The sequence below is a fragment of the Hippichthys cyanospilos genome, chromosome 4 (assembly GCF_059441005.1).
Source record: "Hippichthys cyanospilos isolate Australia breed blue-spotted pipefish chromosome 4, RoL_Hcya_1.0, whole genome shotgun sequence".
NCBI lineage: Eukaryota > Metazoa > Chordata > Actinopteri > Syngnathiformes > Syngnathidae > Hippichthys > Hippichthys cyanospilos.
The window spans coordinates 17751965-17774727 of NC_142372.1; the positions used below are offsets into that span (position 1 = coordinate 17751965).

The 22763-nt window shown below is 41.7% G+C and overlaps 2 protein-coding genes across 2 annotated transcripts in view; one reads left to right on the forward strand and one right to left on the reverse strand.

Moving 5' to 3' along the window:
* The first annotated feature begins 364 nt into the window (after positions 1-364).
* Positions 365-2948, forward strand: marveld3 (MARVEL domain containing 3). Its single transcript, XM_088413268.1, has 4 exons — positions 365-452; positions 980-1253; positions 1457-1554; positions 1702-2948. Exons 2-4 carry the CDS (start codon positions 1012-1014, stop codon positions 2310-2312), a joined length of 951 nt encoding a protein of 316 aa, XP_088269394.1. The 5' UTR covers positions 365-452; positions 980-1011; the 3' UTR covers positions 2313-2948.
* Positions 2949-3818: 870 nt separating this feature from the next.
* The window catches only part of phlpp2 (PH domain and leucine rich repeat protein phosphatase 2), a 31530-nt gene continuing 12585 nt past the window's right edge, over positions 3819-22763 (reverse strand). Inside the window, exons 4-19 of the mRNA XM_088413267.1 lie at positions 19581-19771; positions 19177-19302; positions 16533-16687; positions 15803-15949; positions 15301-15531; positions 13913-14115; positions 13513-13573; positions 13322-13417; positions 12154-12309; positions 10934-11134; positions 10591-10753; positions 10382-10512; positions 10089-10199; positions 8965-9159; positions 8640-8871; positions 3819-7179 (exon numbers count right to left, since the gene is read on the reverse strand). Of these exons, the coding sequence (XP_088269393.1) occupies positions 5896-7179; positions 8640-8871; positions 8965-9159; positions 10089-10199; positions 10382-10512; positions 10591-10753; positions 10934-11134; positions 12154-12309; positions 13322-13417; positions 13513-13573; positions 13913-14115; positions 15301-15531; positions 15803-15949; positions 16533-16687; positions 19177-19302; positions 19581-19771 (3683 nt within the window). The 3' untranslated portion in view covers positions 3819-5895. The remainder of the gene's footprint in view (positions 7180-8639; positions 8872-8964; positions 9160-10088; positions 10200-10381; positions 10513-10590; positions 10754-10933; positions 11135-12153; positions 12310-13321; positions 13418-13512; positions 13574-13912; positions 14116-15300; positions 15532-15802; positions 15950-16532; positions 16688-19176; positions 19303-19580; positions 19772-22763) is intronic.

Sequence of the window (22763 nt, forward strand, 5' to 3'; positions counted from 1 at the left end):
AGTCTTGACCATGTGCGCTGTAGTTATCACGCAAAGCTACGGTTAACGCCGTGCATTTCTTATTTAATGACAATAAATGTGCTGTTACTAATGTATTTTTTTACGATTTTAAAACAAAGGTTTCGAGATTGGGTTCCGGTTGTATTTGCCCATAACATTTTCGATTGACAATCACCTTATGAGTTTAGCCATTTGAAGAATTTCAATGTTAAAACACTTGAATACACAAAATTAACACAAACTGGGGAACACGTGTTTTTTTTTGTTTGTTTGTTTGTTTTTTCCCCCAGCAAAATGTATGCCTTTATAATAGTTGGGGCGCTAAAACAAGTGGGCGTGGCGCACCACAGGTGATCTGTCCAATCCGGAAGTAAGCGACCCATCTTCAGGTTGTTTATGTTTCATATAAGCGAAAAGGGACCCCGCCTAATTTACTTTGCACACAAACGAAGGTAGGAGACGTTTACGATGGGCTTCAGGTTACTTAAGGGGACACTGGACACTAATCTGACTCGTTGAGTTTTGTAAAAAATTCACGAGCGTTTAAATGCTGACCACATAAAATGGCTGCAAAGTTGTACTGTCTATTTCAATACAGAAATAAAAAAAACAGACTTTAAAAATACAAGAACAGGACAGTATTTCACCAGTATGGTGTGCTGCCTTGATTGCATAATCTTCTGTGCTCAATTTTAGTTTAATGTGCGGGTACGCATTGTCCTTTAGGGTAAAACAATTCATTGTACCTATGAACGACTGTCTTCTCATTCAGCAGTACAAGTTCCTGTCTTTAGCAGAACTAGTAGCACACAATAGTCAACTAGTGTACAGTTTTGCCTCTAGTTACGTTTGTTGGTGACGCTCTGGTCTCTGGTATTTTGATTTCAGAGCAGTTTTGACTATGAAATACAGCAGCCAGCCTACGAGTGATCTAATTAAATGCCTTGTGACAACTACTCAAATAGATCTTTTGTTCTAGAGTTTCTGCCTAGAGTCTTTCCTCGCTTGAAGATGCCAGAAAGGGGCAGACACCAACCGAGGAGTGATGCGTACACAGATCACAAGAGCAGAGACAAGGATTCCCATTACGGTGTGGAGCACTTTGATAAGTATGATAGCGGAAATAACACAGAAAGGCCCAACGCCGTCGGCAAGAGAGGCTCTGCTGGTGACAGGAGGCCCAGACACAGGGACATGACAAGTGCCTCTCAAACTGCTGACAGAGACCACCATCGTCAAGGACCCTCAACACTGTAAGCATCCAAATACAGTATGGTAACACATAAACTGTCGAGCAGATGGCCGGTCATAACTCGATGCTGACACAAGGTACAATAGTAACAGTGAACATGACTATTAGGTAAGGCTGTGAGTAATACGATATGGAATTGTGAAAAATGCTGCATCTAAACCTAATGTTATGCTGCTAAATCGTGTCCACTCGTATTCTTCACAGGTACGGACAGCCCTCAGTGTATTACTCAGAAGAGGAATATCATGAGCGACAAACCAGGGAAGCTCTTTACAATCTCCGATACGTCCTCACCAGCCGAGGTACATTGTGTTATGTGACGGGAAAAGACGAAACCACATTTTCTGCACGACACCCCAATATGACATAATTTTTTTTCCCCCTCTGTGCTCACTTTTGCAGTGCTGTAGCTTGAAATTTGTATGTTTTGTTTCTCATGGCTGTTCCAGGCCTTTGTCAGCTGATGGAGGTGTTTGTCAATCTTCTGCTTATAATCTGCGCCGGCGTGCCTCACAGCAACAATGGCGGCTACCGTGACCTGGCCAGTCTGGGCGGCATTTATCACTATCACTACGGAGGAGCCGGTGCCTTCCAAGGTGCGGAGGCAGAGCGTGTGAAGGAGCTGGACCTCTTGTTCAATGAGCTCAAGAGGCCTCCGTACGCCTTCGCCATGGCATTCGGTGGGATAGTTATGATCTACGCCCTGGCTATGCTCGCCCTGGGTATCTTCAGAGTGCCTTATCGTTACCCACCCATACTATTGGGAGAAGCATTAGTCAACATTTTAATCGGTTTGGGCTACGTTGTCGCACTAGCCTTCTTCTTCATTAAGCTGCAGGAAAACTACGACAACCCCATCTGCCAGGAGCGGGAGCGCATGTACAAGAGCAGAGGTCACAAGGGCTTCGAGTGCCAGTTTCATGGTGCTGACATCGCTGGGGGCCTCTTTGGTGTACTGGGTTTCTTTGTGTTCATCTTTGGAGCCGTGTTGGCCATCAGAGCTTTCCGCACCGTGCGAGAAATGAAGAAACAAAATACCAATTCGGGTGATCACTTATAAGAGCAGTTGGAGGGAAAGTTAAGACTGCAAAAATATTAGTCACACTGCTTTCAGTGAAAACACTTTGAACTATTATCCCTACAATTCATGTTAGATAGGTACGAACGAATAGTATAAAATATTCTTCAAAAAAGAGAAAGGCGTTTGCTAGCTAAATGCTAACGTATGATGGGAAACTGCGTAGACATACAGGTTAGCAATTAACATCAACTAAGTAGTGGCTTTACTATACTGCAAGTAAAGAATATTTGAACACAAATGGTGCAGCAACACATACAAACGTATAATGCTCACAGATGCACACTGTTTTTCCCCTCTGAAGAACATTGAGTTTTATTGAGAAGTTTTGTACTGAGAGGCCAAGCAGAGCTCAGTCTCCTTTACAGGCCTGTATATCCATATGCCTGTTTTATACTGCCTCCAGGTGGCTAAAGTATGCACACCAGAGCACAACTACAAAGAAACTCACATCAATACTTCTGTAATAGGTTTAGCTTGAACACAGTCCAAAGTAATGCAGCAATGTATTCTTATTCGGGGCTTTTTTTTTAAATTCTTAGCATTGTTGTGTTCAGTTTACAAACATATGAATTGTGTGCTTTTATGTACAGCATATAATAAACTACTATAAATTAAGTTTAAAATGCTGGGGGGTTTTTCTTATGAGAGTGGTATTGAGTGTATGGTTGAGTAAATTTGGCTTAATTTTCTGTTGCAAAACATTTTTTCCTAATATTTTTAATAAACTGGGGCTGTCTCTTACACTCATTTTTGAAGCGTCCTGATAGTCCAGGCTGTCATTCTGTGTACCACCAACAGATGACACTGTAATAATCTTAAACATTTTGTAAAAGCGTTCATTTTCCGCGCCAGTTTCTTGACAATTTGAAATGAATTTTTGTACGAATGTCCGACAATTAAGCCAATCACATTCCAGAGTGTAATGCGAAAATTAAAAAAACAAAAAAAACAACAACAATAAACACAAAGAGCAAATGTCCTACTGGAATAGACTTAATTTATTAGGTATTCTTGATTAATCGCAGGTGGGTATTCAAAATAAACTTGGGTGTGATTGGATACTTTTGAAGATAACCACGTTCCCAGGTGTAAAAAAAAAAAAGTGTGTATACAGCTGTTGTATCCCAACGAAAATATTTTGTATTTGTTTTCTTCAATGTAGTTGGGAAAAGTCTTAAATAATTTTATTTTGATTTGATTTTTCAGATCACAAAACATGAACAGGGATGTGTAGCCTTTTTAGTATACTGTATATTCATTGCGCGAATACGCATTTTAAAAACAGTGAGGTGCTAATTGATATTACTTGCAATACTTGTAAGAAAACGTTTAAACTTAGTCCACACTTTAAACTTCTGCTTAACAACACATAACTTAAAAAAAAAAGCTTTGATTTTATTTTTAGCATTTTACTTTGCTACTCTATGAATCGTTTTCAATGTTGTGTCTGTTTGGTGACAATGAGTCCACAAAGGTGCCAAAAAATATAGTTCAGATAGTTCCACATTTTATTCACCGTTCTGTGTAGTTGTGCATGGATTTTATCCAAGTATAGTTTCTTATATTGAAGGATGATGCTTTGCAATTCATGCTAGCTTATGGCAAAAAAATAATTACTGGAGGGAACCTGTCTCTGTCAGGAAATAAAGGACTCTCAGCAGTTATTCTGTAAGTTACATGATCTCACAATAAGTCAAGCACACAATGTTGAATACATTCTCACATACCAAACTCAGTACAAAGTGCTTTAGTAATTAGAGTGGAATCTATGAAGATGACAAGTAACAATAGACAATTAAGGCTTCAGAGACAATAAACACATGAGTGGGATTGGACCGATGGCTCTTCTTCCTTCTATCAACTAGTGAGCGGCAATGTTTTAAGGCTGAAAGGGAACACTGCAAAGACAAACGATAGAATGCCACAACTGCACCGCTGTTCCAAAAATACTACTTCTAATTGGCATGTGCAATTACCTGACTTTGGTCTTCTTAACATACATACATACATTGTCTCTTTTGGCACCAGGAACCAAGACTCGTTGGCCTGCATTATATTCGCCTCACATTGAAATAGCGACGTAGCAGGGAAAAGAAACAACCAACCAAACAAAAAAACGCATCGGCATTATCAGGCAGTGCTTCGAATTCACGATAGGGAATCCTCATATGGACAATAAACCACTGCATACTTGCAGAACACCCTTTGCAAGACCACCCGTTTGAGTGTGTTTTTTTCTTGTAGGGGGGCATGTCATCTATTTTGGGGGGTGAGAGCTAAACGATAAAAGCAATAGTTTATGTAGAGCCATCTTGCGGCAGCATTGTGCCAAAGAACTATCCTGAAGTGAGTTGAGGAGTTTTACTCTGACAAAGTTAGCGGTTTGTCAACAGCCTGTAGCATCAAGAGGAAATTCTAAACCCTTTTGCAGGTGTCACTTCCACTTTTACGATATGATGCTATTTGTGAGATGGGACAAACACTGCTGTGACCAGTGAAAAACAATTATCCAATGCTATTGCCTGATTAAATGAGGCGCCTCCTTTCTGTTGAAGAGAGTTGTTTGGTCCTGCCCCCAAAGATGCCACAAGATGGTACCAAAGCAATACTTTTATATCAGTGTGGGTTCGACCACAAAAAGAGCAACTGCAAATTTGGGCTCTACTGCATTCACAAAGGGTAAAAATGCTCAATAGTGGACTGCTGAATTGAGGTGTATGCATTAGAGCAAGGGTGGCCAAAATACATGAAGAAAAAGATGGCAGTTTTAAAAAAACAAACCACAAAAATCGAAAAAAAAGTTTAAAATTAACACATTGTTATTTGAAAAAAATTGTTTTACATTAAAGACAAATCTGAAACATGTTTGAGGCTGTTTTCCTTTGAATGTATTTAACTGATCTTAATCTACATTAGATGGGTTTTAGCATGTTTAATAAACAAAAGACAGAGAATATCAAAGTGACTCCCTCCTCCATTTCATCTGTAGACAGTCCAAGGTGGAATAAGTTTAGACACTCTTGGGATTAGAACGTGCAATCAGGACTCAAATTGAGCTTTGGCAACCCACTCGATGAATTACAATCCCGCAATGGAAGCACAAACCGGAAGATGGTCTACTGTTCCAAAACTGCACGATGGTGAGCTGAACTGGTATTTCTTGGGAACCGGGCTATACGGGACTAAACGGCATTCCTAATGTAGACTGCATTACCTTTTTTAAACTACAGGAGAAGGAGGAAGACTATCTGCGTCAGCCATGACGTCCTTCATTCCTAAGTAGCTCTACTCTAAAACAGCCATGTAGCCTGGGAACTCTGAGGCTGTGTCGTCTGCAGGAGGCACTTTTACAAGAAGAATTTGACCCGCACTGAACACAGTCCTGCGCAATTGTTAAAGTGAGATTTTCCAAGAACGAGATCGACGTGACAGTTTCCGGCTTGAGTCACAAAGAGTCGTGTTCACATGATGAAGAGAAATTCTCTCACAGCAATTCCTCTATGGATACAGATGGCACAATAACAGCATGGCAGCCAAGTTGTGCTGTGTTGTGGTCCCCCTTTTACAAGGCGGTATCATAGACCTCAGGCTTTAAGATCGGGGTCGCTGCAGGGCCTGGCACCACGCTTGGGGCGTAGGGAGCAGGAGGTTGCGGTTGATCCCACTCTGTGTCTTTTAAAGGAGGGGGTGAAGACGGCACAGGGGGGGCTGAGATTAGAGGGCTCTGGCCTTTTAGTTGCTCCCGGACTTCTTGCTCCAGACAAGCAGGCACAATCAGCTGGTCCTCGGGGTCCTGCTGTGTGGGCGCGGTGAAATAACCAGACTTCTTTTTAGGTGCCTCCAGGGCCACCTCGATGAGATTATGACTGTCCTCGGGGGCTACCACTGAGCCGTTGGACAACTTCTTCCCAAATAGGCATGAAGTCGAAGGGGATTTCTTCAGGTCCGCGATCTCTTTTTTGCAAACAGCCAGCAGGCAGCCGTTTGTCGCGGAGACCACCACGCTGTTCTGTCTGCGCATCCTGTCATTAGGACAATCCGACCCAGGCTTTTCAAAGTCCGTGTCCTTCAGACTCTCGGGAGCCCGCAGCTGGAACGCGCAGCAGTGAATGTCCACCTCCACTTCTAACTTGCTGCCGTTGGAGATGACGCCCTCCAGCGGGGTCTCATCGTCACTGTCCAAGCCGTTGTCAGAGTTCTTGCTGGAGAATGTGGCGCAGGAAGGCTGGCGCTGGAATAGGCCCATGTGGCTCCCTAGCCCCACCGAGCCCGGGACCATGATACCGCACAGAGTCGCGCTGGGGTGCAGGCTGCAACGTCTTTCGGGGCGCGGGGCAGCTCCCGAGGTCGGGTGCTCATCTGATGCGGTGGAGCCCGCCTCGCTGCCCACCTCTGACGCTGACGTCTCGCTGCTGAACTCAGAGACCACCCCGCTGGTGGATGACAAGGTGGTCGTGTCACTCGGGGCCGGCGTCATAGACGCGGCGGAAGGGATGGGAGGGGGACCCCGGGGTTCGGCGGTGTAGATGGCTGGCTCGCAGGTGCAGCCGTCCTCAGCAATGTTTAGGGCCACGACCACAGCCCCAATGTTGTCCTTGCAGCCGTAGCTCTGGGCCAGCGTGCAAAGCTTCTTGGCGGCGACGCGTGGATCCCGCACGGCTTGAACTGTGCACACGGCTTCCTGGTAGGACACGCGCTCAAACAGCGCGCGATTCCCCAGGATCAAAAAGTCATCGTGGGATGAGAGCGGCTCAGTGTGCACCCAGGGCTTGGGAAGCACCCAGGGAGACAGATAAGAGCAGCCCAGCAGGCGGGAGCAGCATGTCACACCGCTCACTTTGTTATCCTGAAAAACAGAAAATTCCTCGGAGTAAGGCATGTGTTACTGTGAATATCCAGCCGAATATTACTGATAGACGAAACATATTCGTTCACGGCTAAACGCATTGGCAGGGAGACCACATCCCAGGAAAAGCTCTCACTGTCTTTTATGTTTTTATTAGTTTTCGCAGTCTGTGATTCTCAGTCGTTCAGGTCGTGGTGATCAGTCACGCATGAATAGAGCCAACTGGACTGTATTTGTTGTCTGTCTGTTTGTTGACGGCGTAACACCTTGAATCCAAAACCGGCTCCCTAAATTTGCATCAAAAACTTTTTCTGATTTTGTTTAAGTAGTAATGTGAACTAGACTGTCAGCGACCAGCACAGCACAATATGATACTGTATGTTCTTTAGAATTTCACGCTAAATCTATTTTCCAAGATCTGGTCGCAGGTATTCTAAAGGGTACACTCCTAGGTCAAATTCTGTTTAATGTATGTATCGACGATTTACCATCTTTGTGCCAAGGCTGTAGGGTCCTTATATACGCACATGATACTGTGATGATACTGATACATGTAAAGACCCTTCAGAGGTTGCTACACACATCTCAGCTCATGATAAATGTTTCAAACTGGCGTAGTAACTTGCATTTACTAGTTAACTCCAAAGGTGTTGCAATGTGTTTGGATAAAAGAAATAATTCACCCATAGAACCTGAGACAAAACTGCAAGATCAGAAGATCAGCAAAACGAAACTGCAAAGTCCCTCTCTACAGAACCAACTTTGGACAGACAGCTTTTCTCCTACAACAGTTGTAAAGTCTCGAACACACTGCCATCATAAATAAAATCCATCTCGGACTTGTTCTGTTCACTTCCAAAACTAAAACCTGGCAAAAGGAAAAACAAAAATGCACTTCTCTGTAACTAGTGTGGCAACAATGAAGCGTGTGGTATGTTTTATGTTTTGGTATGGTTTTTTTTTGCCTTATAATATCTCATATTAAGTACTGTATACCCACTCTCGCCGCTGCAAATTTCACTTCTCTGAACCTGGTAATGCACACAAGCAGTTAAAATTTTGGTCAAATAACCAAGATCATTCAATCATTATATATCCTTAATAAATAAATGCTATGAAGCTGGAAAAACACATGACCGGAGAAGACCCATGCACGCACAGGGAGAACAGGCAAAAACAACAGAGGAAGGCCGGAGCAAGCTGGGATTGAACCCAGGACCTCTGAACTGTGAGGCAGACATGCTAACCAGCCTACCACCATGCTGCCCCATACAGATCATTTGAACAAAATTGAAAATAATTATTTCTTGACAGCGCAGTTGTCAACATTAGTAGCAGATCTTATACTAACGAGTTACCAATATTGCCCCGAATTGTCTTACTAGTGGGGACAAGGACTGGAAGTCAAATGAATACTCAAATAATCGGAAAATCAAATCAGAAAATAATCGGAAAATTACCTCGGTAATAATGGCTTTTCTGAGTTTAACTCTCTCCATTTCCTCAGGACAGTTCTCCAGGCTGTACACCTTTGAGAGGGTTACAGGTCGGCCGTCCCGACACAGCACCGCCTGGCACGTCCCCACGTTGGCCACTGTCACACTGAGGTAGCCTCCTGGCTCAGAAGACTCGTGATGGATATAACACAGCAAGGCAGAGGCACCCAATTTCTGGCCGACCATACCGAGTTTTCTGTTTCATTGGTCAGACACGCAACCTTGGTCAAAATTACAATAACTCTGCAGATAAAGTGACCACATTTACAGTATGTGAAATAGCACAAACCTGTGTGAAGTTAGGAATGTATTGCTCATATACACACTGTCAATACTGGAATGTTGAACTTCCTCGCACAGCACGTCACCCATGGTGCACTGCAGCAGGCGAGGCACTTCCTCATTGCGGTCCCCATCGAAAATACCGTAGCACGCTTCCACGCTGTCTCCGAGACGGTCAATGGCCAGCACGGACACACACAACCTGTTGGAAACAGGACAACTGCAGTCACATGCAATATTGTTTTAGTTTCATTTTCACGATCAGATCCCTATTGATTTATTCAAATTATATTATAAATTGGACAGTCCGCAGTTATGTACATTAGAGCGGGGGTCGCCAACCTTTTTATCACAACGAACCGGTCGACGCTTGAGATTTTTATTGTGGACCGGGGTTGGAGATGGGGGAATGGCGAATAGAAAGTGCACATAAAATATGAGCTCACCATTAATGACAAACTAATGGGACCCCTCAGCTTGCTTGAGTCTCAAAAATACTTTGTAGGTTGCCGCCTCAAAACGTGAAAATATGTATACAAATGACATTGATGAAATCAATCAACTAACTGAAATAAATGCTCTTCATTTCCATACAAAACATTAATCTGATGCAAATGAGTACTTATCAGTACGCAAAGGTAAATACCTGGCATAAACAAAAATGCTAACGAGTTAAATGCATACAAGGCGGCGCTATACAAAATGCTGAAGATAAGAACTAACATTAGCTAACATGTTATCCATGGTCACAAAATATTAGATGAACAAAGATATTATCATAAATGACAACAATCTTACAAAGAAAATACAACTTACACTTGATTGTGAGCCAGATTTCACAGACCAACGTGTGTGTCACTGACAGTGACTCCTCTCAACTAAAGCCACAACATCCTTCCTCACAACAAAATGTAATACCAACAGCAGCCAGAGGCGGCACCAAAAATCAAAGCTCAAGCCAAATGAAGCACAAACGAATGAACTGTTAAAGGATAAACTAAATCAGCTCCAAAACATCATTATTTTGGGGGCAGCCCATGCGGCCTGGTACCGTGGTACCAGCGGTTGGGGACCTCCGCGTTAGAGGATAATTTTCGGACATACAGGAAAGCAATGAGTTGAAAAGCTCACTTGTTCCTTTGGCCGCTCATTTCAGAATAGCCATGGCTCCAGGGAGCGGAGGCATTTTGGGAGTCTCCCGCTGCAGTCGATTTTTGGTCCAATTTCAAAGTGATGATATGACTTAAAACAAAAAATAAGAGGAACATTGTCAAATCTAGGGTTGCAAAAAAATCTGAAAGTTGAAAAGATTCAATGAGAATTAGCAGAACAGACACGAACTGAATGGAAATGGCAAAACTCGAGTCTGTAGTCGCATCTAGGACATGAAGGCGAGGTTTTTTTTTTGTTGGTGGGTGACTCACCTGAAGAGATTCAGAGTTTTGTGTTCCAGCATCAAGCTGCTGTTGCCTGTCAAATCCAACTCCTGGAGGCTGGGCGGCAGCGATTCAGGCAGTTGGATCTCAGTCAGCTCGTTATAGCTCAGATCAACAAGCTGCAAATACACCACATGACCAGCTTGCCATGGGAAACATCAAAAATTAAAATAAGAAATCCCTGCAAGCTGTCTGACCTTGATTTCAGGAAGATTGAGGATCTCCGGGAAGACGTTAATGTGATTGGAGTGCGCTATGAGGGTATGCAGTCTCTTGCAGCTGGACACGGTGGAGGGGATGCTCTTCAGCTTGTTGCCACTTAGGTTTAACTCCTCAAGGAGCTCCAGCTTACTTAGTTTACTAAAGAAAAGTAATCATTTTATGTCATCCAATACAATATATATATATATATATATATATATATATATATATATATATATATATATATATATATATATATATATATTTGTTTTTTTTGGTGTAATGCAATGGTATAATGTTGTTGGTTGGAAATCGATGAGGACGTAAAGTTGAACAAACCTGGCAGGGAAGGAGAGCAGCTGGTTGTAGGCCATGTGCAGGACCCTCAAGTTGTGGTGTCCCACCAGCAGAGCACCACAGTTTTCATTGAGGTTGTTCCTGGTTAGATAGAGTTCCTGCAGCGTACTTAGGCTGTCATCTGATTGGCCACTGGGAGGAATGCTTTCAAGGTTGTTGGCTGACACGTTGAAATGTTTTAGACTGCATATGTGTAAAAAGAAATAAATGCAGCTATCATTAGTTTACTGGTCAATTTAATTTAATATTACGGCGATAATAGAATGTTGTACTTGACATTGCATAATTCTGAGAGGCGTTTGCGAGGTATTTCAGCATTAAGTGTCTGTGCAATTCCATTTCAGTGAATCCATTTCATATTTGGGTTTGGGCAGCTACTTTCTGATATGTTCATGTAATAATTCGCTTCATTTGTGACCAGAAGAAAAAATGATTGTGTTTTCCTAGATGTTGGATTGTCCATCATAAATTAAAATTTAAATGTGACCTTGGGAGTGTGTGATTCATACGAGACCTTCTATAATTCTCCTTAAAAAGGAAATAATATGGAAATTGCCTTTTGAATGGCTTGCCTACAAAACGTTGCCTGGACCTGCCAATTTCTGAAAATGTGTTTGAAAGTGAAGCCTTCTCAATAATATTTGTATGTATCTGTGTTTCCACTGCATGTGATTCCATTGGCCATACTGTATGTGGGAATCTGTACACTAAATGACCACGAATAAAGTAAATTGTATGTAAGCGGTGCCTCAACGAGTGAAAATGCTTTTTATTTTCATGACAGCCGTCATGTTAAAAGAAGCCAACATTTTGGTGGCCTGTGTAAATGAGTGTGACATTCAAATGAAGTACAATTTCAAAACCAGTTGTCCTGTCGTAAGAACGTCATTTAGAAAACAGGCCAGGAAGCAGATCATGAATCGCGAATCCGCCATTGTATCGTCTCAGCATTTGAGACACAAAAGTCCATTAGCGCTCTAATGGGTGTTAAGTGATTTAGCTCACGGGAAACAGCCGACTAATCTAGCTCACATTGCAGTTTAGTACATCGATCTAGACCGCAATGCTTTCATACACACAAACTAAACAATGAGAAAGAATACTTTCGTTCTCACAACAGACCCAGCTGGGAACAAACCAAAAGGAACCAAACCAAACTGCCGCAAAAATATGAAGGATTCAGAGAGATTAGTGGGTCTCACTTTAAGGCCTTGAAGAAGAGACTCTGTGGGAGTTCTGCGAGCTTGTTGTGCTGGAGGTCAAAGACTTCCAGGGGGATGTGCTCCTGCAGGTCTGGCAATTTTTGCAAGCGATTATTTCCTGCTAGAAGCTTCTTCAAACTCAAGCTGTTGAGCAACCTGCCACAAAGAATATAGTCATATTCCAGCAGTGGGTTACTAAAGCAACAATGCATTATGAACCCATTGGAACAGTACAGTTAGCAATTTAAAGGCAGCTCATACCCAATCTTTAGGAAAAGAAAGCCATAAAACAAGCAGCTAACCCCATCATATTCACTATTTGTCATCCAAAACCATTGCCTTTGTTTTACAAAAAGAGCTATAAAAGGTATAACAGATTGTTAAATATTGACTGAACTTTAGAATAAATGAGCCATTGTTCTGCTGGGATAAGGAGTTGACACCTTTTACATTCACCTACATACATGTAGGCACATGTAACATATGTAATCCATGTAAATGTGAATGTACATACATACACTTACTACATGGTTCAGGGATCAAGCTCTGCCACAAACTGTAAAAATTGGCAAGGGGAGATACCACAGGATGGAGGCAAAGCACTACGTGTGTGCAAACAAAGCTCCTGAGCTCACTTTAGTATATTTCTTTGGCACAAAGGTGCCACAAGATGGCTGCAAAACACTACTTTTGTCAAAATGTGGCCTCTCAACTAATTTCAACTTCACTTTTTTGGCTGGTATAGCAAAAGGAGGGCATCAAAAGGGACTGGGCCAATGTGGTTGTTTTTATACAAAAACGGCAGACTCAAGCCAATGCAATTCGGTGGATATGGTGGTTGCCACCAACAATCACATGCCAGGATGAAAAAAACAATCCATTTTGGATGTCCTCCTTTGTTCCCTTTTGTCTACTATGTGTCATGCTCCAAGGGTGTCACACTATTTACATAGCTGATGTAATTAATGCCAGCATATTTGGAGATGGAAACTTGGCTTTTCAGAGGAGATGACTACGGTACTGGTGAGTGAGGGCAGTAAAAAGGAGGGCGTGCAAAGAATGACTGCCTCACAGTCAGAGGGTCTGAGTATGAATCCCTGCTCGGACCTTTCTTTGAGGACGGTGAGGGGTGAGTATGTCGTCTCTTGGCTAGAGTGCTAACCCAAACCTGAATGGAAGCTCAGTGAGAAGATTATGTGTGACATCTAGCATCTCCATTTTTCTGCAATCACACACCCAGTCTGGTAGGTGCGCCAGAAGGTTCCTGTCTCAACACACACAAACGCACAAACACTCACCTTGGTATCGTACATTAAGTATAATAAACATCAGGTCAAGTTTCTTCCAACCAGAACTCACTGTGACAAATCCAAGTGTGTCAGTTGGTTTGGGACTGGGTAAACACTGACTGCGCTAAGGCCTGTGGGCAAATGGAGGCAGCAGTCAGCATTCTTCTGTCCCAGGGATTTTTCTTAAACAAGAAAAATTTGACATTCTGGATACGACACCATATATTTCCAATAGTCTATTGTCTTCATTATGTAGCGTTTCTCTAGATTGGACTGCTTCCATTATAGGCATATATTCTCCAGAGAATGTAGGTGGCACAGTTATACTGCAATTTTGTATAGGATTGATGGTTTCTACAGTTGCAACAGAATAGTAGTGGTATTAAAATGTGGATGAAGTCTGGAGGAAGTCAATCCCCACTGAAGTTCCAGGTACCGAATGCATGGTGTACAACTAGACACTGACTCACGGTTGCCGCCTGCGTGAAGCGTGCGAAGCGCGAACCCGCCGACCGTCAGCGTCCTCAGCTGGTTGCGCTGACAGAGGAGAGTTTCTAGGCTGCAGATGGAAGTGAGGTCCATTGAGTCTAAACAGTTGTCCCTCAGGTCCAGGTAGATCAACTGGGTCACGGCCTCGGGGCTCTCGCCTTTCACGCAACGTAGTCCGTTTAGCCTACATGGCAAGGCAAAATAGATTCAATTGGGAAAGAGACATGAATTTGACTACATTTGATTAACCATTAAAATTGATTTACTGGTGATGCATTAAGTACCCTGCCTGAAGGAACTATGCATTGGTCTTTTACCTTCATTTTTAATAACCGATGTCATGTTTGGCTTCCAAGTACAGTACTTCTTTTTCACTAATCCGCTTGTTAACTAATTTAGCACAGACGCACCTGTCGTTGTATATACTCTCGCTCATTATTTTACATACATCACATGCAGGCGCTCTGGTTGAGTTATCGGGCGGCCAAGGGCAGGCCACAGGTCGAGTGGTAGGACGAAATATGGGCAAGAAGAGAAAAATCAATGAGCGATGAACGGCAATTCTTCAACAAGCACTGCTGAGCCAACAAATATACGTAAGTGCAGTTCAAGGAAGATCTGAGGTGTAAGGAGGGAATAAAACACTTGATATTCTCAAAAAGCGTCAATCTATCATTCAAAAGGGCAATACATCTAAAATGAATGAAGCACTTGCTGAGCGTTAGGAATAAGGTTATTTATCTTTCTGACATTTTGCAGTTGAAATGAATAGAAATGCCATCGATCTGTTCCAGCCTCCCCCAGAAAAATGTGTTTTTTTTTTAATAAAAACAAGCTTTAACATTGCACACATACAGTGATTACAGAATGTAAATACATAAAAAGCTTTTATGATTTTCAATTTATTGGACATGCTTTTTCTGGTGTGTCTTGCGGCAGTATAGTACAAACAAAGAAGCGTTTCACAACTGACTCGGTGTGTTGCAGTAATTCATTCTTCACAAACAAATGGCTGCGAGAATTTTTTTATTGTCTATCCACGTGTGTTTCTTCACCATTGTTGTTTAAGTATTTATTGACTGATTGTTTATAAGTAGGGCTTGACAGTATGGATCAAAAATAAAATAACAAGTCAATTTTCTATGTGAGTGAGTGAGTGAGTGAGTGAGTGAGTGAGTTACACATTCAAAATCTAAGCAAAATCCTTTAGAATTTTGTGGTAGACTGTGATTGATGGAGAAAAGAATGAACCATTCAATTTTCGTGCAGCAATAGTGCAAAAATAAAGCAAGGTAATGATGGATGTCTCCCTTAGATTAGCAGCTCTTGATTTGACCTATAAGAGAGATGACGAGGTGATTATTATTACCTGAGGTCGATGTGTTTCATGTGGCTCATGGTAAGCAGAGCAGACACCTCCAAACACACTACTTGGTTCCCAGCCATGGACAATTTGTCCACTGCATTCAGGCTCTCCAGCACTGCAGGAATGTGATTGAAGTCGTTGAAGGAGAGGCCGAGACCGCTGAGCTGGGACAGCCCACCCAGTTCAGCCGGCAGGGAGCTCAGGTGGTTTCCGTCCAAAGACAGTGTTTGGAGGCTAGAATAAGTTTTCAAGATGATTTATCTTGGTCTCAATCTTTTCTGTCACAGAAGGGTGGCGTTTCAACAACAGTGTTGATGGTTCAGCCGGGTTTTCTTCAATGTTCATGTACCAATTATAGCTTTTTATAATTTGAACGAGTCATTCGGGCTTAGTAACTTTCAAAAATATATACTGTACTATAATTCACATATTGGATGGATGGATAGTAAAACCTGACTTGTGTCACATAGTACCAGTGTGCTGTATACTTGTGTGTGAGTGTCACCTTTGCAGGTTGCCGATCTGCACGGGTACAGTGTAGAGATTGTTGCAGGAGAGGCAAAGTTCAGTGAGGGTGAGGATCTCACACACGCATTCCGGGAAAACACCCAGACGATTGTGAGACAAGTTCAAGCTCTTCAACTGAGAAAACCTGAAGACCAAGAGGGTACAATTCACCACATTACATCACAGTTGTCACTTTGGGCTCGTGCTACAAATCACTGGCTTTTTTTTCCCCCCATTTCAAAACCAGCATAAGTGTATGTCTCTAATAAAGTGTCCAGTGGGTGTTTCTGTAGAGCAGATCGATTGTAAGAATAAAACGTGGTAATTAAAGTGTAAGGAAGCCCAATATATCATGTATTTTTAATAGGCTAGCTGGAAGCAAACAGAGGCATTTCAGATTATTTAAATACTGATAGCATGTTCGGATGAAATTAATTTAACCGAAAAAGACTTTAGGTTCAAAATCTTATTGAGAAATGGAACATTTGTAAACTTTAATAAAATAAAAAACGTCCTAATCTCTGATTTCAGCAAAGGGTAGCCATAAAATCATTGTGTTTACATTATTTTATAGCTAAATTAATGCTAGAGGATTTTGAGACAATGAAGTTGTCAAATTTGCAAATTGAACATTGCTTCGCACTACAGTGCAATGCCATTCCAATTTGATTAATTGTTGAGCCCAAAGCTAAACCGTTACGTTGATGACATTTGGGTGAAGTTGCTACCTAGGGAGGTGGAGCAGACCTCCAGGCCCCAGCAGGCTCATGAAGTTGTGTCGCAGGTTGAGGTGGGTGACATCTTGGCTGTAGAACAAATATTCGGGCACCGCTTCCAGACTATAGCACGAAAGGTCCACCAGGCTGACTGTCTGTGACACCACCTTACAAACACATATGCAAGCTGAAAAGATCACATTAACTCAGGTGGCAAAAGCAGAATTACTTTAGATTATAATTCAGTAAGTGAGCCCACTCGCATCTCAAATCATCTTCCCATCCCATGGAAGTCAAAGGAAAGGCCATTCATACATTCCAGACCCATTATAAACACCAACATTTTTTGCAGCATGCTAAAAAATATTGTACATTTATATTGTAAAATACTGTACCATATAAAAACATACAGTAATAAATTACTGCAATAGAATGCAAAGAATTTAACAGTTTGTGCATCATAATTTCATGCTTCAGTGATCATTGACCTTGTGATCCTATTGGTGTGTATATCTTGGCTACCAAGGAAAGTATAATCTAGGTGTACTTCATAAACAAAAAAAGTTTGAAAACTATTAGCAACTCAGTAAGATGCAGTAATTGGTTTTGTGCTATACATGTGACAATCATTCTCAACAATTTTAAACCTCTACAACAGTCGTTCTTTGCAGACGAGAAAGAATACATGACTGACGTAAATTGCCGAACAACAGCTTGTATCAAACAAAAAAGTTGAAAAAATAACATATTTGGAGTTGAGTCAATGAATATTTTTTTTCTGTGTTGTGCAAGTTGTGTCAGATTGACACTAATCAATGTTTTTTTTTTCTTTTCGGAAAGGAAGCAGCTAAACAGACCTGCGTGTTGTTACAGGCTCGTTTTCAATGCCGATCTGCACGAATCCGAGCACAACATCCCGCATTAAACGCGAGGCTGCACGCAGAGCAGTGGGCCCAAAATTGGGCCGGCTGCTCACAGGAGCATGACACCACATAACTCGATTTGGGAAATGACAAAGACAAAACTGCTCATCTGCCACACAAACACTGCGGAGCTCTCTCTTGAAGAACAACTGCTTTTAAGATAAATGAGCCTAATTAGATGATATGAGAGTGAAGCAATGGATTGACTGAGGGGAGAAAGAAAGAAAATGTTGTGACTCTAAATAATTGAAGCACTGTGATAGACAAGACGGTTTATACAACGTACAACGGCTTCAATGAAGATATAGCACAGAGCCACTAGTTATGCTGGGTCATGGACAAACACTGTGTATCCCATTGGGCCAGAGGGTGCTATTTTCTCAAGTCTGACAATAATTTGGTGGCCAATGTTGATGCATAATTCATTGTTTACTGGCGATATCAACAGCTGATTTTGACCTGCATGAATCAGCCAGAGTGACGTTTATGGATGGATCTTTAGAACCTACGATACAGGACGCAATTGTTGTTGGGTTTGAGCTGTATTTTCTTTAATATTGCGATCTAATGTCATACCAGTATTATTTTTAAATCATCATTACCATATTTAATATGATTTTATACAGGCGTGGCAATTTGGCCAAATTGGCTTAAGCACTTTCCCGCGTACGCACTTCCCTGGCTCTAAGTCTCGCACCCTGAAAAGATGAAACAGCATGTTGCATTACCATGACTTTTTTTGGGGAGGTGGAATATATCGATATAACCCTACAACGGTGCAGTGCTATTCTGCTTCAATATTTTCTTAGTGGAAATTCAAATACAAGCCTTTGGAGTGTGTTTTTTTTTTTCAAGAAAGAAAAAAAGTGTACTCCAAGATGAGACCGGGTCAATGAAGAAAACCAAGCATAATACTACTATACTACTACGTATATTCATCAGATTTACATATTAGTCCGTTGTGCATCTCTTCTCCGCTCTTCCGCACAACTGCACTGTATCATCAGATTTTGATAACATCAACATCACATTACATCACATTGCTCTCACTGAGGTCACAGATGTCTAATTTTTTTGATTTCTTTATTTACCTACCTAAGATATCAAATTTTTAAAGACACCTGTTGGTACGATTCCGTGTGCTACAATTGCTGCTTGTTTCTTTCAAATAAAGTTCAAGGTGTACTGCTGAAGCAGGTAACCCACCCACCAAAATTCCTTCAATAGTCATCAGTGTGTCTCCTAAGAAACAAGCTCTCATCTCTGTTAAAATCCAGAGCACTACAGTCATCCATATGACCATGAAAACGAGGAAGACACAGTGCACTTAAGAGTGAATCTGCTACTAATTTGATTCCTTTTTGTTGTTCTGTTGGCTTTCGCCTCTCATGGCGAGCATCATAAGCGGTCGCTACCTCAGAGGACACTCTCACATCTGCTCGGCTGCAGGAAGGCGCTCAAGTGCAAAAGGCACTGAGTGAGACACAGCAAAGCTACACATACACACATACACGCACGCAAACACACACGCCCACACACTCAATATTGCACTAAAAAACTGCTGAATGGACAGAATAATAATAAACAGATTTGTGAAAATAAGATGAAAATGCCCAGAATTTAGTAACTCTTGTCCTACTACCTAGGGGAACAGGAACTGGCAACAAATAGAAGAGCAAAACTGCTACGAGCATAAATGTGCAAAAGGCGTGATCATTTATTTTCCATCTTACTTTGGTTGCCTGTCGATGCCATCTCTGGTAGTCGGCCAGTGTGTCGAAGTTGACAAAGTAAGTCTGAGCCTGTGATCCGGCAGAGCTGAACATCAGACAATGTTGTCTCCTCTTCACCTCCTCCACCTACACATACACATAATCAAAATATTAGAAACAACGCTCAGCAGGATGCATTGCAAAGTAGACACTTACGAGTACCAATTGTCAGCTTGGAGTGTGTGCATAATGGTTCTGGTGGTGGTGGTGTGTGTGTGTGTGTGTGGAGGGGGGGCTTATTCTGACATGGCTGCTTTAGACGGTCTCATTGTCTCATAAAGGGATACATTCAACCACCAGGCATCATTTCTCAGTGTATGTAAATGGTCAATCAGGCATCAGTTTCTTGAACTCTGACCTCTTACCTTCCCTCCCACCAAAGGCAGGATGTGCATCTTGCCAGTCAGGCTGTCTTTGACGGAGGCCACGATGAGACACGTTCCGCAGAGGATAACCTGCCGTTCGGCCCACTTGTGCAGCTGCGTCTTACCCTTACGGACGCTGAACACGCCCTTCAACAAGGTCCGCTCCTGCTGGTCCGCATTCACGGGTCGCTCTAAGGAAAGACAGCATACACGGCGGTAGCATTAGTGCAGAACCACAAATATCTCTCTTTTGCATGGGATGCCACGCCTTTATCTGCAGTGAATGCAATGAATGGAATTGTGGCGCTCCTGGTAATCTCCAGGAGGCTACTCCACATGCCGGTAGGAAGCATACGAGTAGGACAAAAGTGGCATTATAAGTGTGCATACCAGTGTCCTGAGATGTCTTGCTAGAGAGAATTAAAAAAAAAAGACCCTACTAGTAGTGCACATTCCTTAATAAGGATGCCAGGGATGAATAGATGCTCCAATGCCTTTCCATAACTTTTCTCTAAATACGCTGTGCAACCCACTCATAGGCTGTGATTGACTGGCAAACATCCTTCTTTCCGTCCACCTTCAATTTCCTCCATCAAGGACATCCAACTGGGAAAGCCTGTCTTCTTTCGCCAGCAAAAGTGATTATGACGGAGCAAAACAGCTTATGACAACCAAACTGTCTGCCAGGCACATCTACAGCAGCGCCTCTCCCATTTAAGTCACAATAGAGTGTTCCACAACGGATACATTATAGCTATATTTTGGCATTATTGTTGTTTTTTATTTGTCATATTGACTAAAATACCTCAAAGGGAAATGCAACTAAAACAAATCACTCCCTGCACAAAGTGTTTTCTAAGAATATATTTGCACAGCAGGAGCCAAACAGAAATGCTACACTTTGATTTGATGGTCTGATGGGTCACTGTACTTTTGAAACTTTTTTTGTCTCCCAAATTGTATTTCATTTTCCCCGGTGGCCAAGTTATATACAGAGTTACCAGCGTCATCAACGGATTAAACTTTGATCTCAAGGCACCATTGCATAGGCATGTAAAAATGCTTATCTTACAATTTGCGATGATTATACAATAAAGAAGTTAACAAATTGTTCATGAGATAAACGGCTAAAAACACACGTCGACACGCCGCACACACACAATAGAGACATAGCAATAGACTAGTGTGAAAATACCTATTCACAAGCCACCTTCACCTCACTTTATTAGTGGGAATGAGTGGAGAGCGTATGAACAAACAGCATTACGGCACGCTGCACCAACTGTTCAGCATCACACACAAAGCAAACCCTCTCCAGAGAGCCCTAAACTCATGTGAGTGAGGAGAAGTCTTGCCTGAGCTCACTTCTCTTGCTGCTTGAGCCTTTAAAAATGGATTCAGGGCTATGTTCCAAAAGAGCTTTCGTCAAAAGGCCATCATCTGTAATTACAGTATCCACAGATACTATACAGTATTTATGGTATGACTGAACTAGGATGAGAAATGGCCTCCTGCTTCTCTTATTACAGGCACCTTCAAAAGATGTTACAATTCTAATTGTTCTGTGTTGTTGCTGATTTATGACAGATTTCATACAGAAAAAGAATTTGAATTTATGGCACATTGTGAACGAGTTTGGTGGGGCAAATCCGGTCCTCGAGTGACACAATCCAATCTGTTTTTTTCTGTTTCCCTTCAGCGGCCACACCTGATTCCCTGATTAGTTCATCTGCATGCTTCGCAGAATACTGATAACGACTGTGATCATTTGAATCAGGTATGTTGGTTGAAAGGAAACATCGAAAACAGGCTGGATTATGGCTCTGGTGGACCAGTTTGGCACTGGTATAGAACCTCAAAGAGTTTGAACAAGAAAATGTCAAAATGACAACAACTAATCAGTCACTGAAATAGAAGACATGTTTTTTGATCATAATTTGGGAAATGACAACGTTTTGCAATAAACTTGAATGTAGAATACTTTGTTGTATTTTTTTTCATTATTTGTTGTATTTTCGTCATTTTATTCTATAATGATAGCTCGAGGTTGAACAACTTCCATTGCCTTTCTGTTTCCTGTGAGCTTAGTGTCAGTTTCAAGTTTTGTTTGTTCATTTGGATCCTGTATTGTTCATGTTTGCCTCATCCCGGCGTGTAAATAAATCTGTCCTTTTTGGGCACATCGCCTCCCGGCCTCCCTGCATTTTTGGATCCACTTTTCCCACAACCCTCACCAACCCGAGAACATGACACCAGTTTGTTGGGTTGACACTTTCACTGTGTGGTTTCGTGCAATAAATGTGACAATAATTCTCTACATCTGCAATCTAAAACACACATTTTTGGCTCTAATTAACCCATGTGGGTCGGTCCATTTTAAACACTGTAATTGGATCAAATTCAAATAAAACTGGGTTATTTCTGACCCAACTGTTTTTAGAGAGTATAGTCGATGCAATATGGTGATTCTCTAGTCAACTTCAACTTCAATTAATTGATTAATTAATGGTCCTCTGTTGCACAAGCCCCCCCCCCCCCCCCCCCCCCCCCTCGTCGACTTTATTTAGCATAAACCTAATTTATAAGACACCCCAAATTATATATTAATTTAGTATTTTGCTCATAATACAAAATACTTTATTATTTGTGTTTATTAAAATATACTTATGAAGAGTACCTTGAAAAAATGCTTGCATATTAAATTTAATTTGCAATATCGCCAAGTAAAAAGATCATACCAGATTTTTTTTTTCTTTTAAGCCCTGGGTGTTTTCATGTTTCGAAACAACCACGTTCTATTTCTTCTCAAATACTCATAGCAGACATAATCCGGAAAAAGAAATAATGTTTGTGGTGGGATGATGTCACAGGGCCTAGTACATATTACAATGACCTATTATGTGTACATGAAAATACATGTCTATTATGACTCTTTGAGGGTACGGATGTTTTGACTCCTTATTGGTGCCAAAGCAAAAAATAATAATCTCAGGAAACATTTATGTTTTAGAGAACTGTGAGAGAATATGTTTCATGAATAATTTCATCCAGGTCAAATGGTCCACAAGGTCAGTTTCAATGTCAAATTATTGATGAAAAAGTCCCTAAAAAGTGACTAAAATATGCACAAATCTTCTCATTACCAAATTGTCTTTCCAATGATACATAAAATGTGAACATTGA